General features: G+C 66.8%; 1 protein-coding gene across 1 annotated transcript in view; it reads right to left on the reverse strand.

Moving 5' to 3' along the window:
- Nucleotides 1-800: 800 nt before the first annotated feature.
- The window catches only part of SPEG (SPEG complex locus), a 38219-nt gene continuing 19812 nt past the window's right edge, over nt 801-19207 (reverse strand). The window contains exons 7-43 of the mRNA XM_010569592.1: nt 18593-18804; nt 18227-18315; nt 17845-18026; nt 15445-15705; nt 13953-14111; nt 13615-13804; nt 13239-13468; nt 12940-13059; nt 12419-12523; nt 12112-12318; nt 11861-11984; nt 11272-11459; nt 10334-10446; nt 9955-10123; nt 9778-9871; nt 9225-9425; nt 9005-9065; nt 8729-8806; nt 8420-8592; nt 8289-8315; nt 7894-8046; nt 7638-7680; nt 7474-7542; nt 7036-7365; nt 6597-6975; nt 5181-6551; nt 4917-5069; nt 4727-4843; nt 4478-4645; nt 4075-4197; nt 3718-3882; nt 2868-3540; nt 2535-2774; nt 2239-2462; nt 1712-1787; nt 1309-1458; nt 801-1008 (exon numbers count right to left, since the gene is read on the reverse strand). Coding sequence (XP_010567894.1) covers nt 801-1008; nt 1309-1458; nt 1712-1787; nt 2239-2462; nt 2535-2774; nt 2868-3540; nt 3718-3882; nt 4075-4197; nt 4478-4645; nt 4727-4843; nt 4917-5069; nt 5181-6551; nt 6597-6975; nt 7036-7365; nt 7474-7542; nt 7638-7680; nt 7894-8046; nt 8289-8315; nt 8420-8592; nt 8729-8806; nt 9005-9065; nt 9225-9425; nt 9778-9871; nt 9955-10123; nt 10334-10446; nt 11272-11459; nt 11861-11984; nt 12112-12318; nt 12419-12523; nt 12940-13059; nt 13239-13468; nt 13615-13804; nt 13953-14111; nt 15445-15705; nt 17845-18026; nt 18227-18315; nt 18593-18804 — 7625 coding nt within the window. The remainder of the gene's footprint in view (nt 1009-1308; nt 1459-1711; nt 1788-2238; nt 2463-2534; nt 2775-2867; nt 3541-3717; nt 3883-4074; nt 4198-4477; nt 4646-4726; nt 4844-4916; nt 5070-5180; nt 6552-6596; nt 6976-7035; nt 7366-7473; nt 7543-7637; nt 7681-7893; nt 8047-8288; nt 8316-8419; nt 8593-8728; nt 8807-9004; nt 9066-9224; nt 9426-9777; nt 9872-9954; nt 10124-10333; nt 10447-11271; nt 11460-11860; nt 11985-12111; nt 12319-12418; nt 12524-12939; nt 13060-13238; nt 13469-13614; nt 13805-13952; nt 14112-15444; nt 15706-17844; nt 18027-18226; nt 18316-18592; nt 18805-19207) is intronic.

Here is a 19207-nt window from a genome sequence, read left to right on the forward strand (position 1 = left end):
CAGGGCGAGGGCCGGAGCCGGGCAGGCAGAGCGTGAGCAGCGTCGGCCTGAGCAGGCGCAGGAGGTGTGTGTGGCACGTGGGTGCCCCCCTGCAAAAGGAGGGGTGCCGGCCAGCCCCCCGCTCCCATGTGGGGCACAGCTGACAGCCCCGGGGAAGGCACCGGCATCGGTCCTGGGGTCGCAAACCCGCTTGCCAGGACCGGGGCTGGGAGGAGCGGAAGGTGGGGGGCTAGTGGCCCCCGCTCCCAGCCGTGAGGACCGGGGCTGTGCTGGCTGGCAGGGGGGGCAGGGGGCTGCGAGCGGGCCCCTCTCTGCAGGAACCACTGGAGCAGCCTCAGTCCTCGGGCGCTGGCGTGCAAACTGGAGGGGGCGCAGGGACCCCTGCGCCGTGGCCGGGGGCAGCTACAGGCTGCGGCGTAAGGCACACGGCTGACAAGACCCGTGTGGCCAGGGCTGGCTGGCGTGCTGGTGTCTCTCCCTCTCCTGCCTGGGGCTTCCCTTGGCCCCCTGTCCCCATCCCATCCTTCTCCTGACCCTCTGCCACATTCTCAGTTCCTCACAACAAGGCTTCCTGCCGCCTGCCTGCTGCTGGACCCCACCGCTGGGCCGGCTGGGGCAGCACCTCCCCTCTCTGTCGGCACCACCAAAATGATGCCAGCCGCCAGCATCCCCGGCGGCGGCGCGTGAAGTCCGTGGGCTCATCCCGGCACGTCCCGGCTCCTCCTCGGCCGCCCCATCCCGTGGCCCCTGGAATGTTCCTCTGGCTCCTCGGCCTCTTGCGGCTGCGGCCGAGGCACCAGCTACTGCAGCCCCGGCGGCTGGCCGCCCTGGTAGGAGCGGAGTAAGACCTTGTGCTTGGTGACGGCCTCGCCACGGCGCCGCTGGTGCTCCACCAGGAACTCCTTGAGGCGGTTGGTGGTGAAGGTCAGGGTCTGGCGGCGCAGCTTCATCAGGTAGGCATCCTGGAGCCAGGCATTGGCAAAGCAGTCCTTCACTGTGGGGCGGCTCCTGGGGCAGGGGCAGCACCGCGTCAGGGACCGTGGGGTGCCTGCCGCTGCTGCACCTCCCAAACCTGGCCACCATCCCTCCCCTGCAAGTCCCAGGGGGTCCCAGACCTCTCCAAGAACAGGGATGGATCCCAGGGCCCTGAGCTCAGGAGATCCCAGCCCTCTCCAGGGGCAGGGATGGGCCCTGGGGTCCCACTGATGATGTCTGGAGGGGCCCCGTGGGGCAGGGAGCTGCCCGCCTGGCCCGGTCACAGGCGCAGTCTGGGGCCACGTGTCCTCCCTGGCTGGGCTGGGCACTCACCAGGGGTGGACGGCAAGGACCTTGCGGATGAAGAGGGCAGCACTCTGCGAGACATTGGGGTACAGCTTGAAGGCATCAAAGCGCCCTGCCAGGATGCGGTTCTCTGTCTCAATGGGGTCCAGTTCGAAGAACGGCGACCGCCCACTGAGCCTGCAAGGGTGGAGGGGGTGGCACAGGCTGGAGTGCAGCGGTGGGAGGGCACCCAGCACCCCCTACCCACCCATCCCTGGTTTGGGACAGCCACAGCTGCCAGAGTGTCTCGATCCCCGTGTCCAGCTGGGAAGGGTCTGCAGGGATACAGCATCCCCCAGCCCACCACCAGCCTGGTGTTCCCCATGGCACCGAGCCCTGGGTGGGGCTGACTACACCTCAGGGTGCTTGTACCCCCGGCCCCTTCTCTTACATGATGTAGGTGAGGACGCCAACACCCCAGACATCTGCTGCGGAGCCCACCGGGTCCCCCTTCACCACCTCTGGTGCTGTGGGCAGGGAAGCAGGTCTGTCATATGCACCGGGGGGGGCCCAGCCCCAGCACCCACAGCACTCCCGGCACCTCCAGAACCCACAGTATCCCCAGCACCCACAGCATCCACAGCACCCAGAGCATCCTCACCAGCCACAGAACTGCACCATTGCACCCTCCAGCACCCCTCCCTGACACCCCAATACCCTGACAGAGCACAGCACCTCCAAGGATACCCCAACCGCCCCACAGCACCCAAACTCTCCCACTGAGCCCAGCAACCCTACAGAAACCCTCAGCAGACACCCCCAGCACCCCAAAGACCCCCCCAGCTTCCCAAAGGACACCTCAAATCCTCCACATTCCCAAGCCCCCAACTGCACAGGCATGCATGCACACCTCTGGCACAAGTGTGCCCCAGATCTGTCCCTGTCCCCATGCCACCACACCCCCAGTGCCCCACTCACACATGTACTCCAGGGTGCCGACACGCCGCCCCAGCTGCCGCAGCACAAGGGGGTTGTAGGTCTGGGCACTGCCGAAATCGATGATCTTGAGGGCGTTCATGCCTGAGATGACGACGTTGTCTGGCTTGATGTCGAGGTGCACAATGCGGCGGCTGTGCAGGTACTCGAGGCCCTGCAGGAGCTGCAGCACGTAGCTCACCACGTCGTCCTCTGAGTAGCGAAACCTGGGGGCAAGTGGCATCAGCGGGCAGCCCCGTGCCGGCAGCTGTCTCCGGCGGCCCTGCGCCTGCCCGTACCTGTCCACAATGCTGTAGAGGATCTCTTTGCCGGCACAGTTTTCGCAGATGAGCACCAGGTAGCGGGGGGTGATGTACGCCTCGTGCAGGGCCATGATGCGCTCATGGTGCAGCGCCTTGAGGATCTCGTACTCCTGCAGCACGCTCTGCTTCCGCTCCGCCTCGTAGGGTACGATCTTGGCCATGAAGTGCTTCCCCGTGGCGTTCTCCTTGCACAGCCGGATCACCCCAAAACGGCCCCTGTGGCACAGGGCGGCACTCAGCATCCCCAGTGTGGGGTGCTGGGGGGGGGACGACACCCCCGGCAGAGCATCCCGTCCCACTGCTACTCACCTCGCCTTCTCATCCAGGAAGGTGTATGGCTTCTGGGGGACGCCCTGCCGCAGCGCTGTGCTGTCTTTTGCCCCCGGGACCCCGCTCTCAGCTGGGGGCTCCTTGGAAGATGGGGTGGGGTGGGACGACTCCTGTGCGAGGGGCGATGCAGGGGGCATGGAGACGAAGGACGTGACCATGTAGGGGGGCATCTTCCGCGTGGGTGCGGTGTTGGGGGTGGGAGACAGCGTGGGGGCTGAGCTGGGGGTGGTTGACACAGGGGAAGTGGGGGACAACTTGGAAGGAGACGGAGCCTGGGGGGGGGGGGACGTGTCCGTGGGGGGTGCGGGGGAGGCTTGGGTGGGGGTGTCTGTGTGGGGCGAGGTGACAGTCCGAGGTGGGGTGAACATCAGCTCAGGGGGCACGCAGACTGTGATGTCGGGTGGGAGTTTGGGGTCTGGCCGCGGCCCCTCCTCGCACGGTGCAGGGGGCTGGAGGACCCCCGGGGGGACGTCCGCCTGCGCTGCCCCGTCTGCCTTCTGCACCACTCCTTTGTGCTTGTGGGGCGGCAGCGTGGGGGGGGTCCCCACGGCCAGCGGCTCCAGCTGCTCCATGGGCGTCTGGGTTGACCGACTGGAAGCCACCTTCTCGGGGACAGGGACAGCGATGTCCTTGGCTGGGGCAGCTCGGGCATCTGTGGGAAGCAAAGGGAGGTATGAGCCAGGTGGGGGTAAGCCAGGAGTGGGGTGCAAGTGGTGCCCTGTTCCCCAAAGCCTTTCGGGGAGGACCCCTGGGACTCAAGGACCCCCAGAGCATCCCAGAGGCCTCAGCCCCACAGCTGCCCCACGCCCGTGGGACAGGGCTTGCTTACCTGCTGCCTCAAGGTGCACCTTCCCTGAGGGGTTGCTGTAGGGTCCCTGCCCGGCCTTGTTGACACAGGCCACCCGAAACTTGGCGGTGCTCCCAGGGGGCAGCTCCGTCACGTTGAAGTAGCAGTCGGCGATGCCAGTGCTGACGATCTTCCACTCGTGCTCCCCTGCTAGCGTGGGAGCAAGGTGAGGTGAGGGCAGACCGGGGGCAGCCCCCTGTCCCCCACCCCTGACCCAGGACCCCACCAAGCCCCAGGGGACAGCAAGGACATTGGGCACTTTTGTCCTGGATTGGTGTCCCCGTGTGAGCCCATCTTTCTGGCTGCAGCCCCCGGGGGATGGGAGGCAGGCCCACGTACCCTCCAGCCTGTGCTCCAGCGTGTAGGTGCAGGGGGCTTTGCTCTCCGCAGGCTTCCACAGCACCAGCACCGTGTTCTTGTACTTCTGGGGGATCTCCGGGGTGCCCGGCCGCCCGGGGAGCCCTGCGAGGGACAGGCAGCGTGGGCTGGGTGACCAGTCAGGGACAGGGCAGAGCTGCTGCGGCGTGAGGGCAGCGCAACACGTGGGCTCAGAGATGCTGGAAGTGCCCATGCAAAACTAGCCTGTCCCCCCTCAAAAGTCCCAGTCTCTTGTAGATGTGGAGAGCGGAGCTCAAGTAACCTGCTCCGACGGGTCCCCAGCCCCGGGCTCTGTGCCTGGCACGTGCTCTCTCCCCGCGGGGCAGCACCTCTGTCCCCCGAGGTCCCCCTCCCGCCTCCTTACGTGCCACAGCCAGTGTGCAGGAGCTGATGGCCGTGCCCAGGGTGTTGGCGGCTGCACATTCATACAGCCCCGTGTCCTTCCTGGAGACCTTGGTGATTGTGAGCATCTGCCGGCCGTCCTTGCAGGAGATGATGTTCAGTGCGCTGTCTGGCTGCAGGGACCTCTTGTCTGCAGGGGGGAGCAGAGGAAAGGGATGCTACAGTGTTGCCCTGGCGCCCACTCACCGTGGCAGCGCAGGCAGCCCCCCACCTTTCATCCAGAGGATCCTGGGGGTCGGGCTGCCGGCAGGCAGGCAGCAGAGGGTCAGCGCCTCGCCCTCCAGCAGCACCTGGTCCTTCAGCTTGATGTGGAATACAGGGGGGAAATCTGGAAAGCAGACGTGGGGTCAGGCTGGGGCAGTGATGCACACCCGCCATCCCATCCTGGGGGCTGCACCTACCCGACTCACTGGATGCATGTGGCCGGCCGGTGGCGGGTCCCTCCTCCCGCAGCAGGCTGGAGGGGATGCTGGGCTGCGAGGCCATCTTCTCCTTCTTGCCCCGCGAGAGCCCCCAGCGCTCCCAGCGGGACCGCTTCTGGCTCTCACCCCCACCTGCGGGCAACCAAGGTGACTGAGAGCAGGGCCAAGCCGGGATGGCCATGCCTGCCATGCCCAGGGTGTTTGGGCCACAGGGTGCTGGTGGGACCCCCCCTCGTCGCTCACCTTTGGCGGAGGCAGAGGAGCGGGTGCTGCCCTCCGAGCGCAGGGACTCGGAGGAGGGTGCAGGTGCCGGGGGGGGCCCCGGCTGCAAGCTCTCCCCCTCGGAACTGGCACGGCGGAGCTCCCCGGGCCCCTCACCCTCCGGCCGCTCGTCCGACAGGCTGCGCAGCCGCGCGGAGACTCGCTCCACCGTGGCACTGATCTTCCTCCGCACGGCCACCACCGGTGACTCGCTCTCCCCGCCGCCCCCCGGCTCCGACTTGAGGCTCTCCGAGTCCCTCCGCTCCTTGGAGCCACCCAGGGCCAGGCTCCAGGAGAATCGGCGCCTGCTGGATGGGGTCTCGCTGCCCCCATCCTCCCCCCTGCTCTTCTTCCTCTCGGCAGGCGGGGTCCGCTTGAGGAGCACGGACATCCTCCGGAGGAAGCCCCGGTCCTTCTCCACCTCGTGCAGGTCCTGCACTGACTTGGACTTGGCTGCCAGCCCGGTGGGACGATCCCTGCGCAGCTCCAGGGGCACACCGGCCGGCGTTGGACGGTAGATGCCCTCGTCGGGGGCCGGGAGGCTGGCCAGGTGCCGGTCCTCGGAGCGAGAGCGGGTGAGGAGCTTCAGCCCTCGGCTGAGCGACGACTCCCGGCCCCGCTTGAACTTGGCCTCAAAGACCTCCTCCGAGTCGATGTCCTGGATGAGCAGGGAACTGGAGGAGCCGGTGGACTTCACCTCCCTCCTCAATGCTGGTGCTGGTGCTGGCGTGCGGGGCTCGGTGGGGGTGGCTGGCAGGGGCCGGGGGGGTTCCTCGGTAGCTGGCTCCCCACCTTGCACAGCTCCCATGGCTTGCATGACCTTAGCGTAGGAAGACGTTTTTGGGGCTTGGGCACCGGGGACTGGGGGCTGCGGTGGGGCAGGTGCTCCCGTCCTGGCAGCCCCCTCCCCACTGGCTCCAGTGGCCTTGGCGGGCATCTTCTCCTCCTGCCCCCTGGCCATGGGCTTCTTCCCCATGGTGGTGGTGGCCGTGCTGGCCCCGGGCTGGCTGCGCTCCTCAGGGACGCGCCTCCTCCCCAAGGCAACCTTGGCGGCGGGAGCCCGGGGGACGGCGATCTCTACCACGGGGGGTGTCGGCGGGTCAGGGGCGTCCAGCGGCACTGGGGGCCGGGCATCAGAGAGGGCTGAGAGTGATGGGGACTCTTTGAGCCGCTGGGCCTCCAGGCGAGCCACCGGGATCTCCAGGGGTGCGCCGGAGCGGCGGTGCCGGACGACAGGCTCGGCGTCCCCGTGGCTGAAGGAGCTGCTCTTCTGCAGCTGATGCTCAGCAGGGAGGAGGCGCGGCGAGGTGGCCTCGCTGGAGGCCGCCCGCACAAGCCGTGGCACCGCTGGCGCTGGCGGCTCCAACCGGGTCGGCCGCGGGACCTTCTTGTCTGGGCCGACCCCCAGGGTCTCCAGGAGGGGACCCCGCAGACCGCTGACCTTGCCATCCCCTGAGCTGCCCCGCAGCAGCCGCTGGCGCATCAGCTCCAGGCGCTGGGCATGATCGTCCTCCCCCCAGGTCCCCTTCCGCCGCGGCAGCTCCATGGAGGCCGCCTTGGCCAGGGCCCGGCGGGGGTCCCGTCCCGCCTCGGCCCCCTCCTCGGCCCCCGGAGGCTGGTGGAGCAGCAGGGCGCTGTCGGCTGAACCACCCCTCTTCAGCTCTCCCCGCCGGGTGCTTCCTGGGGACTCCAGGCTGGAGCCCTTCCTCATGGCTTTGCGGGGGTATTCCGGCCGCTTCTGGGCTTCGGGGGCTTCTTCGTCGGAGGAGCCAGGTGCCTCCACCTCTGCGCACGGCCGCCGTGGCCCAGCACCCCTTGGCCGCTTCCCCAAGGCCACCCCGGGCTTCCCTGTGCCCTGGCTCTGCCACTCCATGGCGGAGACGTCCCCCGACGTGACCCCCTCCGGCCGCGGCCCCTCGGATGGCCCCATGGCCTCGTCGTCTGTGGGGATCTCATTGAGCGACATGCGGGAGCCAGAGAACTCCACCTGGTGCGGCATGGGGATGAAGGGCAGCTCGTCCAGGTCATCCGAGTCCGAGGAGGATGACAGCGCCGGTGACTCCTTGAGGTGCCGGGGCACAGCGATGGAGAGGTGGTTGGACGTGTCCTCCAGCAGCTCCGGGATCGGCCGCAGCACCATGTTGCACTTGTAGCTGATCTGCGAGCGCTGCAGCCGGCAGAGAGGACTGGATCAGGCCCGGGCAGGTGGCATGGCATCATCCTGCCCAGCACACAGCCCTGCCTGCCCCCCTCCCTCCCCAGCTCCTGTCTTCACCTGCCATTTCCGACGGGAGAGGAAGAGCTTTAGGTGGTCGGTGCTGATGACCTTCCCCTTGGCCAGCGTCTGTGGGGCGAGGGGACAGCGGTGTCCCACAGAGCCTACAGCAGGCTCAGCGGAACCCCGCTGCCGCCAGGCACTGGGTCCCTGCTGAGGCTCACCTTGAACCAGGGATGCTCCAGCGTCTGCTCTGCGTTGGGTCTCCTGTGAATCGACACCACCGGGTGAGAACCACCCGGGCTGGGGGCTTTGGCCAGCCGGGGGAAAGGCAGGAGGGTCTGGCTGCCCGTGCTGCACCCCAGCAGGGCTGTGCAGCCAACCTGCCCTCGGGCACCCCGATGCATGGGGGTCCCCACCCTCCCTTGACCACAAGGCTCACACCAGCGGCACAGGGGCCGGGGACCCCACAGCACTCACAGCCTGTCATTGACCAGCACTTTGATGACAAAGCCCTTGGCCTCCCGGGTGAGCCCCTGGAACATCCTCTCCTCAAAAGCCACGTTGTAGTTGCGGATGTTCATCAGCGTTGTCTTGTCATTCTCGCCCACGAAGGGGGAGATCCCCGTCAGGCTGCCGAGGAAAAGACATTGTCATCGGGCCGTGGGGACGTGGGGAACAGCATGGCAAATACAGGGGACCAAGAACAAGACCCTGGACCCCAGCCCCAGTGCCGTGGGGAGGGTAGAGGCAAGAGCAGCTGGGGAGGAGGCTGAGTCTGCAAGGAGCAATGTGCATGGCCACAGCCCCAGCACTGCAAGTGGTAAGGGGGTGGGAAGGGTGTCCCTCCCGTGGGGGCCCACCGGGGCACTTACCAGAGGTAGGCGATGACCCCTACAGGCCTGCGGAGAGGAGACTGGGGTTACTGCACAGCATGAGCCTCCGAGGCGTCCAGTCTCTCACGGCATAGCGGGGAGCCCACCATCCACCCCGGAGCCACCCTTACCAGATGTCGGTGACGCTGGAGACGGGGCTCTGGTTGACGATCTCGGGGCCCACGAACTCAGGGGTGCCATACTTGCAGTACTGCGGCTCCTCGGGCGTCAGCTCCTGTGCATTGCCGAAGTCGCAGATCCGGACCTGCTCGCTGCTTGAATCTGCCATCAGGAGGTTTTCTGGCTACAAGACAGTGCGGGGCGGAGGGGAGCTTGGCAGGAGGCAGGGGCTCCCCCCAGGGAAGGGATGTCCCCTGTCAGCAAGATCGAGCCCCCGGCAGCACGGCAGGAGGGAGGGGGCCAGGAAGCCCCCCACTCACTTTGATGTCCAGGTGCAGGATGCTGTGCTGGTGCAGGTAGCAGATCCCCTCCAGGACCTGCCGCATGTAGGACCGGACCTGCGAGAGAGCAGGGGGAGGGTGGGCACCCTGAGCATGGGTCAGCTCCACGCTGGCCCTGTGCAGAGGAGGGTGTGGGCTGTAGCCCTCTTTTTAGCCTGATACAATGAGTGTTGCACATCCCTGGGCTGGGACAGACCCCGATGTCCCCAGATTCCCTCCCTCCCCCATCACTTTGCCCCCCCAGGGTTCACCCACCTCAGACTCGCACACCGAGGGCTTCCTCGCCATCCTGTCCAGCAGCTCTTCCTCAGCGCAGCTGGGGCCCAGTCAAGGAGCACAGAAACTCCATGCCCTGATGTGTCCTGCACCTTCCTGGGCATGCAGCTCGTCCGCACCTGCTCTGCCCCCTTACCCCCCAAAGAGCCTCCCCTCATCCCCTGTGCCACACACTCCCAGAGCAGCACCCGGAGGATACAGCTCCATGACCATGATGACGGCGTTCTTCTTCTCAAAGGCATCGTGGAAGAAGACTATGCGCTCGTGGTCCAGCTGCGAGAGGATGTGCAGCTCCCGCCGTGCCGACTGCTTGGCCTTGGTCCTCCCTGGGACGAACTTGGCGGCAAAGTCCAGCCGGCTGCTCTTCTCCGTCACCCTCCGCAGGTAGGAGAAAGCCCCCCTGCAATGCAGCAATGGGGGTGAGGGGGGCTAAGAAGTTGGGGGAGCAGGAGACATCCCCTTCCCTGAGCAGCTGGGGCAGGCATCTGCTCTGCAGGGAGCTGGAGCCTGCAGCCCCAGCAGCTTTCCAGGACCATCCATGGAGAGAGCTCAGGCCTGGCTTTGCACCGGCTCCCCACCCTGAGCTGGCATCAGGGCATCCAACGATGGCTGAGAGCAGCCCCAGCACATCAGGATCTGGCATACCATGGAGCTCAGTCCCGAGGGACAGAGCCCCAGGGTGCAGCCTCCAGCCCCCCTGTCCCTGTGGTGCCCAGGGTGCCCTGCTGCCCACCGTGCTGGCGGCTCCGTACCTCCCAATCTCCTCGTGCACGTCGTAGTAGTCGGTCAGGCGTCGCGCCTTGTGCAGCGCATCCTCCTCCATGGCAGCATCGGCAGCGGGCTGGGCTGGGGGAAGGAAAGGCGCTGGCGGGGGGCAAGCCGGGCACCCGGGCTCTGTCCCCAGGGGCCGGGGGGCTGGCCGGCCGTACCTGCCCGCACCACCAGCTCTGCCTTGCAGGAGACCTCCCCGGCCAGGTTCTTGGCCGTGCAGGTGTAGACGCCGCTGTCGGGCTCGGCGGCGCCCAGCACCACCAGCGAGCACTCGTTGTCCTCATATACGAAGCTCAGGTGGCTGCTCTCCTCCAGCAGCTCCCCATCCTGGGGATGGCAGGGGCGTCAGGGGGGTGCCGTCCCATCCCTGAACAGCTCCCGCCACCCCTTCCCCGTGGATGGGGCATGGGGCGCATCCCGCATCATCGGGGGTGAACACAACCCCAAAGCCCCAACACAGCAACCCAGGTGAGGCTGTGGAGGGTGTGGGTCTGGGGGGGTTGTGGGTCAGGAAGGGGGTGGAGGGTCCCAGCCCACCTTGTACCACATGATGTCTGGCAGCGGTTTCCCCTCCACCACCACGGCGAAGCGCGGCGTCTCCCCTTCCTGGGCATCGATGTCTTCCATGATGGACTCAAAGCGCGGTGCCTCTGCCAAGAGATGGGGTATGGGGCACCATGGGGCGGTGCCACCCCCCTGCCACTGGCATGGGGTGTATGGTTGTGGGGCACTGTGAGGAAGTGCCAGCCCATGGTATAGGGGCATGGAGTGCCATGGGGCAGTGCCACCCCAACGGACATGGGAGCGGGACACTACGGGGCAGGCCACCAATGGCATGTGCCTGCAGCACCGTGGGGCAGTCACCCGTTGGTGTGGAGCACCATGGGGCAGTGCCACTCATGGCACATGGGCACGGGGCAATGTGGGTTTGCATATCCCCATTACATATGCATATGGGGTTCTGTAGGGCAGTGCCACCCATGACACCTCTGGGGGGCATTGTGGAGGTGTGTCCCATGGCTCTTGGCCATAGGGCACTGTGGGGCAGTGCCACCCCATTATACACAGATATGGGACAGCCTGCAGCAGTGCCACTCATGGCACATGGCTGAGGGACACCGTGGGGCAGTGCCACTCCATGCACATGGTCATGGGGCACATGGGACACTTTTACCCAAGTCAGATATGGGTATGGGACACCGGGCAGCACTATCAACACATGGTTCATGGCTTTTCAGCCCCGTGGGGCATTGCCACCCTATAGAGCAACATCCCTATGGCATACAAGTATGGAACACTGAGGAGCAGTGCCATGTTATGGGGCAGTGCCCCCACGGCCCATGAGCACCGTGGAGCAGTGCCACCCTGTGGGCCAATGTCCACCCCACCCCCCCATGGCACACGGGCTTGGAGCACCACAGGGCGATGCCACCCCTCGGCAGAGGGGCACAGCCCCCCGGCGCGGGCGCACCTACCTGCAAGGCGGAGGCGGAGGGTGCAGCGGGCAGTGCCGTAGCGGTTGCTCACCTCGCAGGTCAGTGGCCCCGCTGCCCCCCGGCCCACACGCAGCAGCCGCAGGCAGTGCTGGTCATCGTCTGGCATCACCACCTCGCACGTGCCTTCCTGCTCCCCCAGCACCTGCCCGCCCCTGCGGGAACACCAGCTGCCGCATCACGGCCCCACAGGCAGCCCCAGACCCACCGCCCCATCGATAGCTCCCACCTCACAGCCCCATGGCCACCTCCTGACCCACAGACAGCCCTGGCCCCGGCTCCCACCTCACAGCCCCCGCAAACAGCTCGCACCCCATTGCTAGCTCTGCCTCCTGACTGGCTCCTAACCCTTAGCACCCCACCAACAGCACCCCCCCAAAAAAAGCGCCCCCCGCATGCAGGTCTACACAGCCCTGGACATCAAACTTGGGTGCATGCCCAGCTCAGCCCCAAGGAAGGACCCCCACCCACCACGGGCTGCATGGGGAGCTGGTGCAGGAGCCCCTCTTTGTGCACCCTGTGGGGCGATGCTGGGCATGGGGCAGGCAACAGGCACAGCGCCATGTCCTACCTCTTCCAGGTGATGGTGGCCTCCACGTGGTTGATGGTGATGGTGATGGAGGCTGGCTGACCCTCCACCACGTACACCACATCTGGCTTGTCCAGGATGACCGGGGCCTCTTCCAGGTAGGGACCTGCCACACGCATCATCACCACCACCTCCCGACCCCACGTCGCCCGGCCCTGGGCAGCTCACCACCCCACAGAGGACAGAGACCCTTCCACCCCAGCCACCCATCCCCTCGCTGCTGCGCCTCTCACCCCGGTCCAGGAGCTGCACGGGCCCCACAGGTGGGCAGGGCTTGCTGTTGGTCTTGGGGGTGGCGGTGATGACGCGGAAGAGGTACTGGGCACCCTTGGTCAGCCCATGCACCGTGTAGGTGGTATCCCGCACACCGGCCACCAGCACTAGCCACTGCGTCGTGCCCAGCACTTGCATTTGCACCACGTAGGTCACCGAGTTGGGGTCTGCAGGGAGAGAGGGTCGGTGCGGAGCCCCCGGCATCGGGATGGCCCCTGTGCCCCATCATGGCGTTGCCCACCCCCTGCCCAGCCCCAGCCCCCTCACCTATGGCGGTGTCCAGCCACCTGGGCTTGTTCCAGGTCAACGTGATGGCTCTGCCGGTCACTGAGGCCACGGTGGGGGGCCCATCCGGGGGGGTTGGCACCACGTCTGTGTGGGGAGGAGGGGAGGGGTGTGAGCATGGCCTCTGCCACAGCTCCTCAAGACATCTGCCTCACACCCCGGGAGACGCGGGCTGCAGGGGATGGATGGGGCCAGCAACCCTCACTGGTTCTCTGGCGGAGGCTCAGACTGGCAGCCCCTGTGGGGCTGGTGCTGCCAGCAAGTCCCACGTGGGATCTGGGGGTCCAGGGATGGGTCCTGACCCTGCAAGGTGAGGACTGCACAGCTGACCCCGCTTTTAGGTTGGATTAGAGACCTGAGCTCCCCTCCAACCTGAACTGCCCTGTGACCCTATCAACGTAGGACCTCGCTACACAGGGCCACCAACCCCCAGCCCCGGGCCACAGCCCAGCAGGGCGGCAGTGAGTGGCCGCACATCCCCGGTGGTACCCACTGCTGCTTACCAGTGACGTAGAGGTGCGCGTAGCACGTGGCCTTCCCCACTTTGTTGGCGATGACGCTTTTATAGACGCCAGCGTGTGCATGGCTGACAGCCGTGAACACCAGGCGATGGATATCCTTATCTGGGGGGGAACAGGGACACACTGGTAAGAGACCAACAGCCCAGCCACGCAGGGCTCCCCTCCCTGCCTCATGGGGCATGAAGGTCTGGGGGGTGATCCTTCCTCCCGGGGTGTCCCCCCTTCCTCTGCCCCAGGTGGAGGGACCCCAAGGGGGCGAGGAGGGCGGCAGGGAGCCCTACACTGCATCATCTTGCGGTCATCTGTGCTGTCGATGCGGGAGCCATTGTGGAACCAGGTGATGGAGGGGTAGGGCAGCCCGGCCACCTGGCACTCCAGCACGGCCTCCTTCGACTCCACCACGTCCAGGTTGTGCAGCGGCTTCAGGAAGTCAGGCATGGTGAAGCACTCTGCCTCCGTCTCTGCCTGCTCTGGCTCCTCCGGGATGGATGGCATCTTCTCCAGCTTGGAGCTGCAAGAGCCCACGCACACTCGCAGCGGGAATACAGTGCCCCCAGCCCATCCCTGACCCCAGGCTTTGCACAACCTGCTTGTCCCCTAGATCCCAGGGGGAAACAAGCAGGGGGGATGCAAACCCCAGAGACCCCTGGCTCTTACATCTGGGAGGCAGCAGATGTCCGCGGCTCCTCCACATAGAGCTCGGCAGAGCATTCCACGTGGCCGTGGGCATTCCTGGCTGTCACCGCATACTGCCCCTCATCCTCGCTGCCCACGTGCACGATGACCAGCGAGTGCAGCCCACCATCCCGCTGAATCCGCACGTTCTCCCCCTCCTGCACCGGCTGGCCTGCACGGAGACACACACCAGCATCAGCATCAGTATCAGCACCCCTCCCAGCCCCAGCTGGGCATTAGCCCTTGGATGCAGCCCCCAAGCAGATGGGGAGAGGTTTCCCTGCAGGGCCTTGGGCAAGCTCTCTGGGCTTGGGGGTTACCAAAATGGGTCCAGGTGACCGCCGGAGGGGGAGTCCCACTGATCATGCAGTCAAAACGCGCCGTCCGCCCTTCCACCACATCCACATCCTCCAGCTTGCGGGTGAAGAGTGGCTGCACAGAGGGCTGCACCGTCAGCCGGGCACTGCAGGTCAGCTCATCTGCAAGGAGAGGAGGTAGGAGTGGCCCCCATGCAGCATGCCTGTGTGCAGGGCAGGAGGCAGCCTGCATCCTCCCCCCCACCTGCACCCCCAGCAGCCAACGTGGTTGTAGCTGAGCGTACCCCACGCCTGGTGGGGGCTGAGCCCGGGTGTGCTGGGTGCCAAGCTCTGTCCCTGCATGGGGCAGGGGGGGTACAAACGTGTGCCAGGTCCCTATGCCCAGGGCTGGTACTCTGCTGGTAGCGGGGTGCCTCTTTCCTCCCCTCACAGCAGTACAGATGCCAGCAGTGGTGGGGCAGGAGGATGCTCTCTCTCCTTCCCACAGGGCAGGGGGTCACAGCTGGCCTAGCCCCTTGGGGACGGGGAGGCGATGCTGAAGCAGGCAGCACCAGCACATGCAGCACCCAGGGGCAGCATGGGGACAGGCGCAGGCTGGATGCTCCAGATGAGGGGGTTTGCAGCAGAGACCGATTTGCAATGATGGTGTCGTCACCCATCCCGGGGAAGGGATTGACACCATGCTCAGGCACAGCTTCACCTACCTGCACCCAAAACTGCTGCTGCCCTCAAATCCCTGCAGGCGTACAGCCTCCTCCATGGAGGGATGCACAGGCACCAGCCACAGGGTGCCAGGAATGCCGCTGCCCCCTGCACCCACCGCAGCCCAGGTTACTGCCAAGGGGCTGCCCAGGCGGGCTGGGGAATTCGAAAGGGACCCTTGTCCCTGCCCCACTGCGGGGGACAGAGGCTGTGTGCAGCATGCACAGGCACAGAGGGGTGTCAGAGCCATGGGACAGAGGCCGGGTCCTGTTGCTCTTCCTCAGATGCCACCAGTGATGGCTCCGTGGGAGAGGGTGGGCGGCCCTGACCCACCTGCCCATTGCCCGTGCCACCTCCCAGGCCAGCAGGGACAGGTGGGTACTGGAGCCGGGTGCCCAGAGGCTCTGGAGCCAGGGAACAGGCACAGCCGTGCTCCAGGGCTGCATCCAGCCAGTGCAGCCACAGTGCGAATGCATCTCCCCACATTGCTGGGAGCTGCATGCATGCCGGCAGAGGAGCTGAGTGGGGTGGGACAGGGCTGCAGGGCTCAGGGTGCTGGAGCCCGAGGACTGATGCCCACCAGTTTTCCCAGCTGGGGAAAGCTCCCCAGCTCCTGGGGCAGCAACCACTCCCTGGCCCCCTGGCCCCCACCTCCAGCACTCATAGCTCCATCCCAGGGGGACCAGAGCCCCAAACCCAGGGACAGGGGGGGCCGTCCACCCCCCAGCACCCCCCTAGGGCCAAGCCCTGAGAGATACCCGCCCCCCCGGGGAGCTGCGTGACCGCCGCTTACCTTTGGCGGTGCTGAGCTTGCAGGTGTAGATCCCGCTGTCGTCCTCATGCACGGAGGTGAGCAGCAGCTTGCACTTGCGCCCGTCAAAATGCATCTTGCATTTGAGCAGGGCGGGCTGGAGCAGCCGGCCCCGGGAGAGCCAGTCCACGTCCATGTCTGGCGGGCCAGCCACCAGGCACTCAAAGAGTGCCAGCTCCCCCGCCCCGACCACCACGTCCTGCAGGGGAACCACGATGGCCAGGGACTGGCACTCGGGGCGAGCTGCCCGGGAAGGGGGGAGAGAGAGAAAGAAAGAGAGACGCGTCTCAGCAACTGAAAAGCAACCATGAGAGGTGGCGGGGATGGAGCTGGCGGGGCGGGGAACGTGCAGGGCAGGGGGGGACATGCGGGGAGAGGGCCCGGTGCTGCGGGCAGGGAGTGCAGCGGGGACGGGCGGGATGGGGGGCGAGATGTGGAAAGCGGAGCTGAGCCAGGGAGGGGGCCGGGGGTGAAGGGAGGTGTCCGTGCCAGGAACACACCACACAGCGCTTTACCAAACAGATTTTATTAGAGCTACAAAAAAAAGGGTCACGGCCTCGCAGCCCGCCCCCCCGCCAAGCCCCCTCCCCGGGGAGAAGAGACACGGAGCTGGGGGGTGCTCCGGGCGGACCCCCAGCCCTGGGGCTGCGAGGGACATCTCAAGGTGACCAGGCCGGCACCCGGGCGGCTGCCTGCGGGCCAAAGGGGCAGATGCTCTCCCACCCCGCTGGGGCTGGGGCAGGGTGCTCCCCAGCAGGGGTCCCGGGGGTCTCCTGTCCCCCGTGCTCCAAGGTGACCGTTGCAGAGCTGCCACCATGCCGCAGCCCCTTCCCTACAGCCCCGGCCGGCACGGCGGCGACCGTGGGCTCAGCTCCCTGCTCCCCTTCCCTGGGCAGCAAGGAGAGGAGCAGCAGGACACGCAGACAGGGACAGACGGACAGAGCAAGAGACAAGACAGCATCATACGGCCGCCCTGGCCCGGCTGAGGGGGTGCCTGGTGCTCCCCTGCCGCTCCCCCCACCCCGCCTCGGTTACGCCTCCCCCGGCCATCCGGCGAGCCCCTGCCCGCAGTCGAGGGCCCGCGCGTCCCCGCGGTGCATCCAGGACGAGGCGGCGGATGGAGCAGAAGGTAATAACACAAGGTGAGGTCCACTGCCTAAGAGGTGTCCAACTAAGAGCCCCGCGGCCGCGGCTCTGAGAGATGCACCCCCTTATCGTACTCCCCCTGCGTACAGACAAAAACCGCAGTCAGCAAGCGGAAGGGTTAGTGCAGCAGCAACGGGGCCGGCACGCACGCACGCATACGCCAGCGCCGGCACGAAGGGTGCAAGTGCGCACCAAGGCGCGGAGCCACCCGCCGAGCCCCCCGAGAGGGGCCGGGGCTTGGGCCGTCGCCCCCGCAGCCCAGCTCCTGCTGGCTGTGGGGCATGGGGCTGGCTCCCACTCCCACCCCAGTGCCGCCGCGCTTTGCCGGAGGCTGGGAGCGGGGTCCCGGCAGGGTACAAGCAGTGCAGCCAAGGCCGGGGTGGGATGGGCGCAGCCCGGGGGGCTCAGGCAGCCGTCAGCGGGGAGGGCTGGGGGGGGAGCAGGGCACACACAGCAAAGGGCAAGAGGAGGGAGGCAGCATCACTCATCCCCGCAGGCTTCTTCCCTGGCCTCGGGGGATGCCAGGCAGAGCCTGTCTATCAGTCCTGACCCCCCCTCCCCCATTTGCACACATATATTGGGGTCCTAGGAGGACCACAGCAGGGCTGGGGAGGAACGGCAAGGGATGGGGGCTGGACAGCCCAGTCCCATGCATAAGGGCTATTGCTGGAAACGGGCAGGGGGGGACCTCTCCAAGCTGCCCTGTGCCTGGCACACAGCTTGCAGGCTGCCTGGGATGGGGAGGGAAGGAGCTGTTGGCACGGCAGGGCGGGGGGACATGTCCCCTGCAGGGTCACCAAGGGCAAAAGCCCTCCCTGCGCAGCCAGGGGCAGCAACCGGCCCCAGCACTGGGTACATGGGGAGACAGGGGAATGTGGGGTGAAGCTGGGCTGCGGGGAGCAGCAGGCTCTGGGTCAGGCCATCGGGGGCCCTGGCACAGTTGGGTGGTGGGACCCAGGGCTGTGGGGCTGCACATCTGGATGGGGCAGCAGTGCAGCCTGCCTTCCGCTGCAGGGCCAGCCTCTGTGGGCAGACCCAGGCACACAGCTTCACTTTCCTGCTCCTGGCTTGCGCCCGCCTGCGCTGCGGCAGGGAAGGGCAGGCTGGCTTGTTGCCTTCTCCTGCAGCACCACCAAGGGGGGGGTCTTCAGCAGCCCCTTCCCCACACAGCTCATGCAGGGTACTGGAGACAGCTGGCCCCTCAGGGCCGGGGGAGACGCGCTCGGGGAGCTTTACCTCTGACCTCCAGCTTGGCCTCGCACTGCTTGGTGCCATACTCGTTGACGGCCTTGCAGGTGTAGAAGCCAGTGTCTGTGCGCTCCGCTGCCAGGATGTGCAGCGTGAAGAGCCCTCGCGCCCCCTCCGCCTCCTCTGCATGGTGCCGGCGGCCATACTTCACTGGCTGCCTGTTCCTCAGCCTGCTCGGGACACGGGCAGAACGGCATGGTCACACCTGGCCCTGCATGTCCAGCCTGGCCGTCCCCAAAGGACCCCTCTCTTCCACCCCCAACCCTGCTAAGGACCAGAGATCTGAGCTGGCCATCCCCAAACAGGGAGGTCACCATGCCTGTCCCCTCCTTCCCTGCCCAGCTGTGACCCAGCGAGCACTGGGACTCACCAGTAAATGATAGGCTTGGGCTCCCCACGGACGCGGACACTCATGCTGACATCCTGTCCCTCCAGCACCGACTGGTCCGACAGGGACACCTGGGGAAGCGGGGGTCAGAGAGCAGTGAGCACCCACCTGCACCCAGGGCCATGCATACCCACCACTGCACCCAGGGCTGTGCGTCCCCCATCACAACAGCAGCCCTGGAGAACCAGGGAAGCTGGTGGGGTGGAGGCTGCCCAGGTGCCAGGAGCACCCCACATCAGGGGGTAGGAAAGCCTGACCCGGCACCTCCTGGCACTGGGGACCACAGGGCTTGTGGTCACAGGGAACTGCTCCTCCTCTGCCAGGTCCCAGGGGGGGTTGTCGGCTCACCTCAAAGGTGGGTGCAGCCTTGAAGGTGCTCTCTGGGGAGCCGCGGGCAGCCCCATGCTCGGCTCTAGGCTGCAGCTTCATGGCCGGTCGGTGCTGGGGGGTGCCGGACTCGGGGAACTCTTCCAGGGGGCTCAGGTACTCCTCGTCCGAGGTGATGGGGCTGGCCTGGCCGAGGGGGGGTGCCAAGTTCCCATGCCGCTCCACGGCGGGGCCTAGCACAGGAGAGGCTGGATAAGGAGCTGGCAGCAGCCAGAGCCGGGCAGGCGGGTCAGGACACCCCTCCCCGCCACGCTGCACCCCAGGGGTGCCCGGGCACGGCCGTCCCACGGCACATCCCAGCTCGGCAGCAGCCGGCAGCGAAGGGGTGCGGGGCCGCGCCGGGGGAGGGGGTGAGAAGCACTCCACGGGACGATAAGGGGACGCGATATCCCGCAAGGCGACAGCAGGGCTCAAGTGGCTCTTACGCAGCAGCCCGCGCTCCCATCCTTAAGCCGCCCGGATTCCCGGGATGGCTGCCCCTGCCCCGAGCCGCCGAGGGCTGAAGGTGACATTGGCAGCTGCGCTCCCCCAGCAGCCCGGCCGGCCGCCTGCCCGCTCCCCGGGGGGCCGGACCCG

The sequence above is a fragment of the Haliaeetus leucocephalus genome, unplaced genomic scaffold (genome assembly GCF_000737465.1).
Source record: "Haliaeetus leucocephalus isolate CR32 unplaced genomic scaffold, Haliaeetus_leucocephalus-4.0 Scaffold1, whole genome shotgun sequence".
In the NCBI taxonomy this organism is placed as follows: Eukaryota; Metazoa; Chordata; class Aves; order Accipitriformes; family Accipitridae; genus Haliaeetus; species Haliaeetus leucocephalus.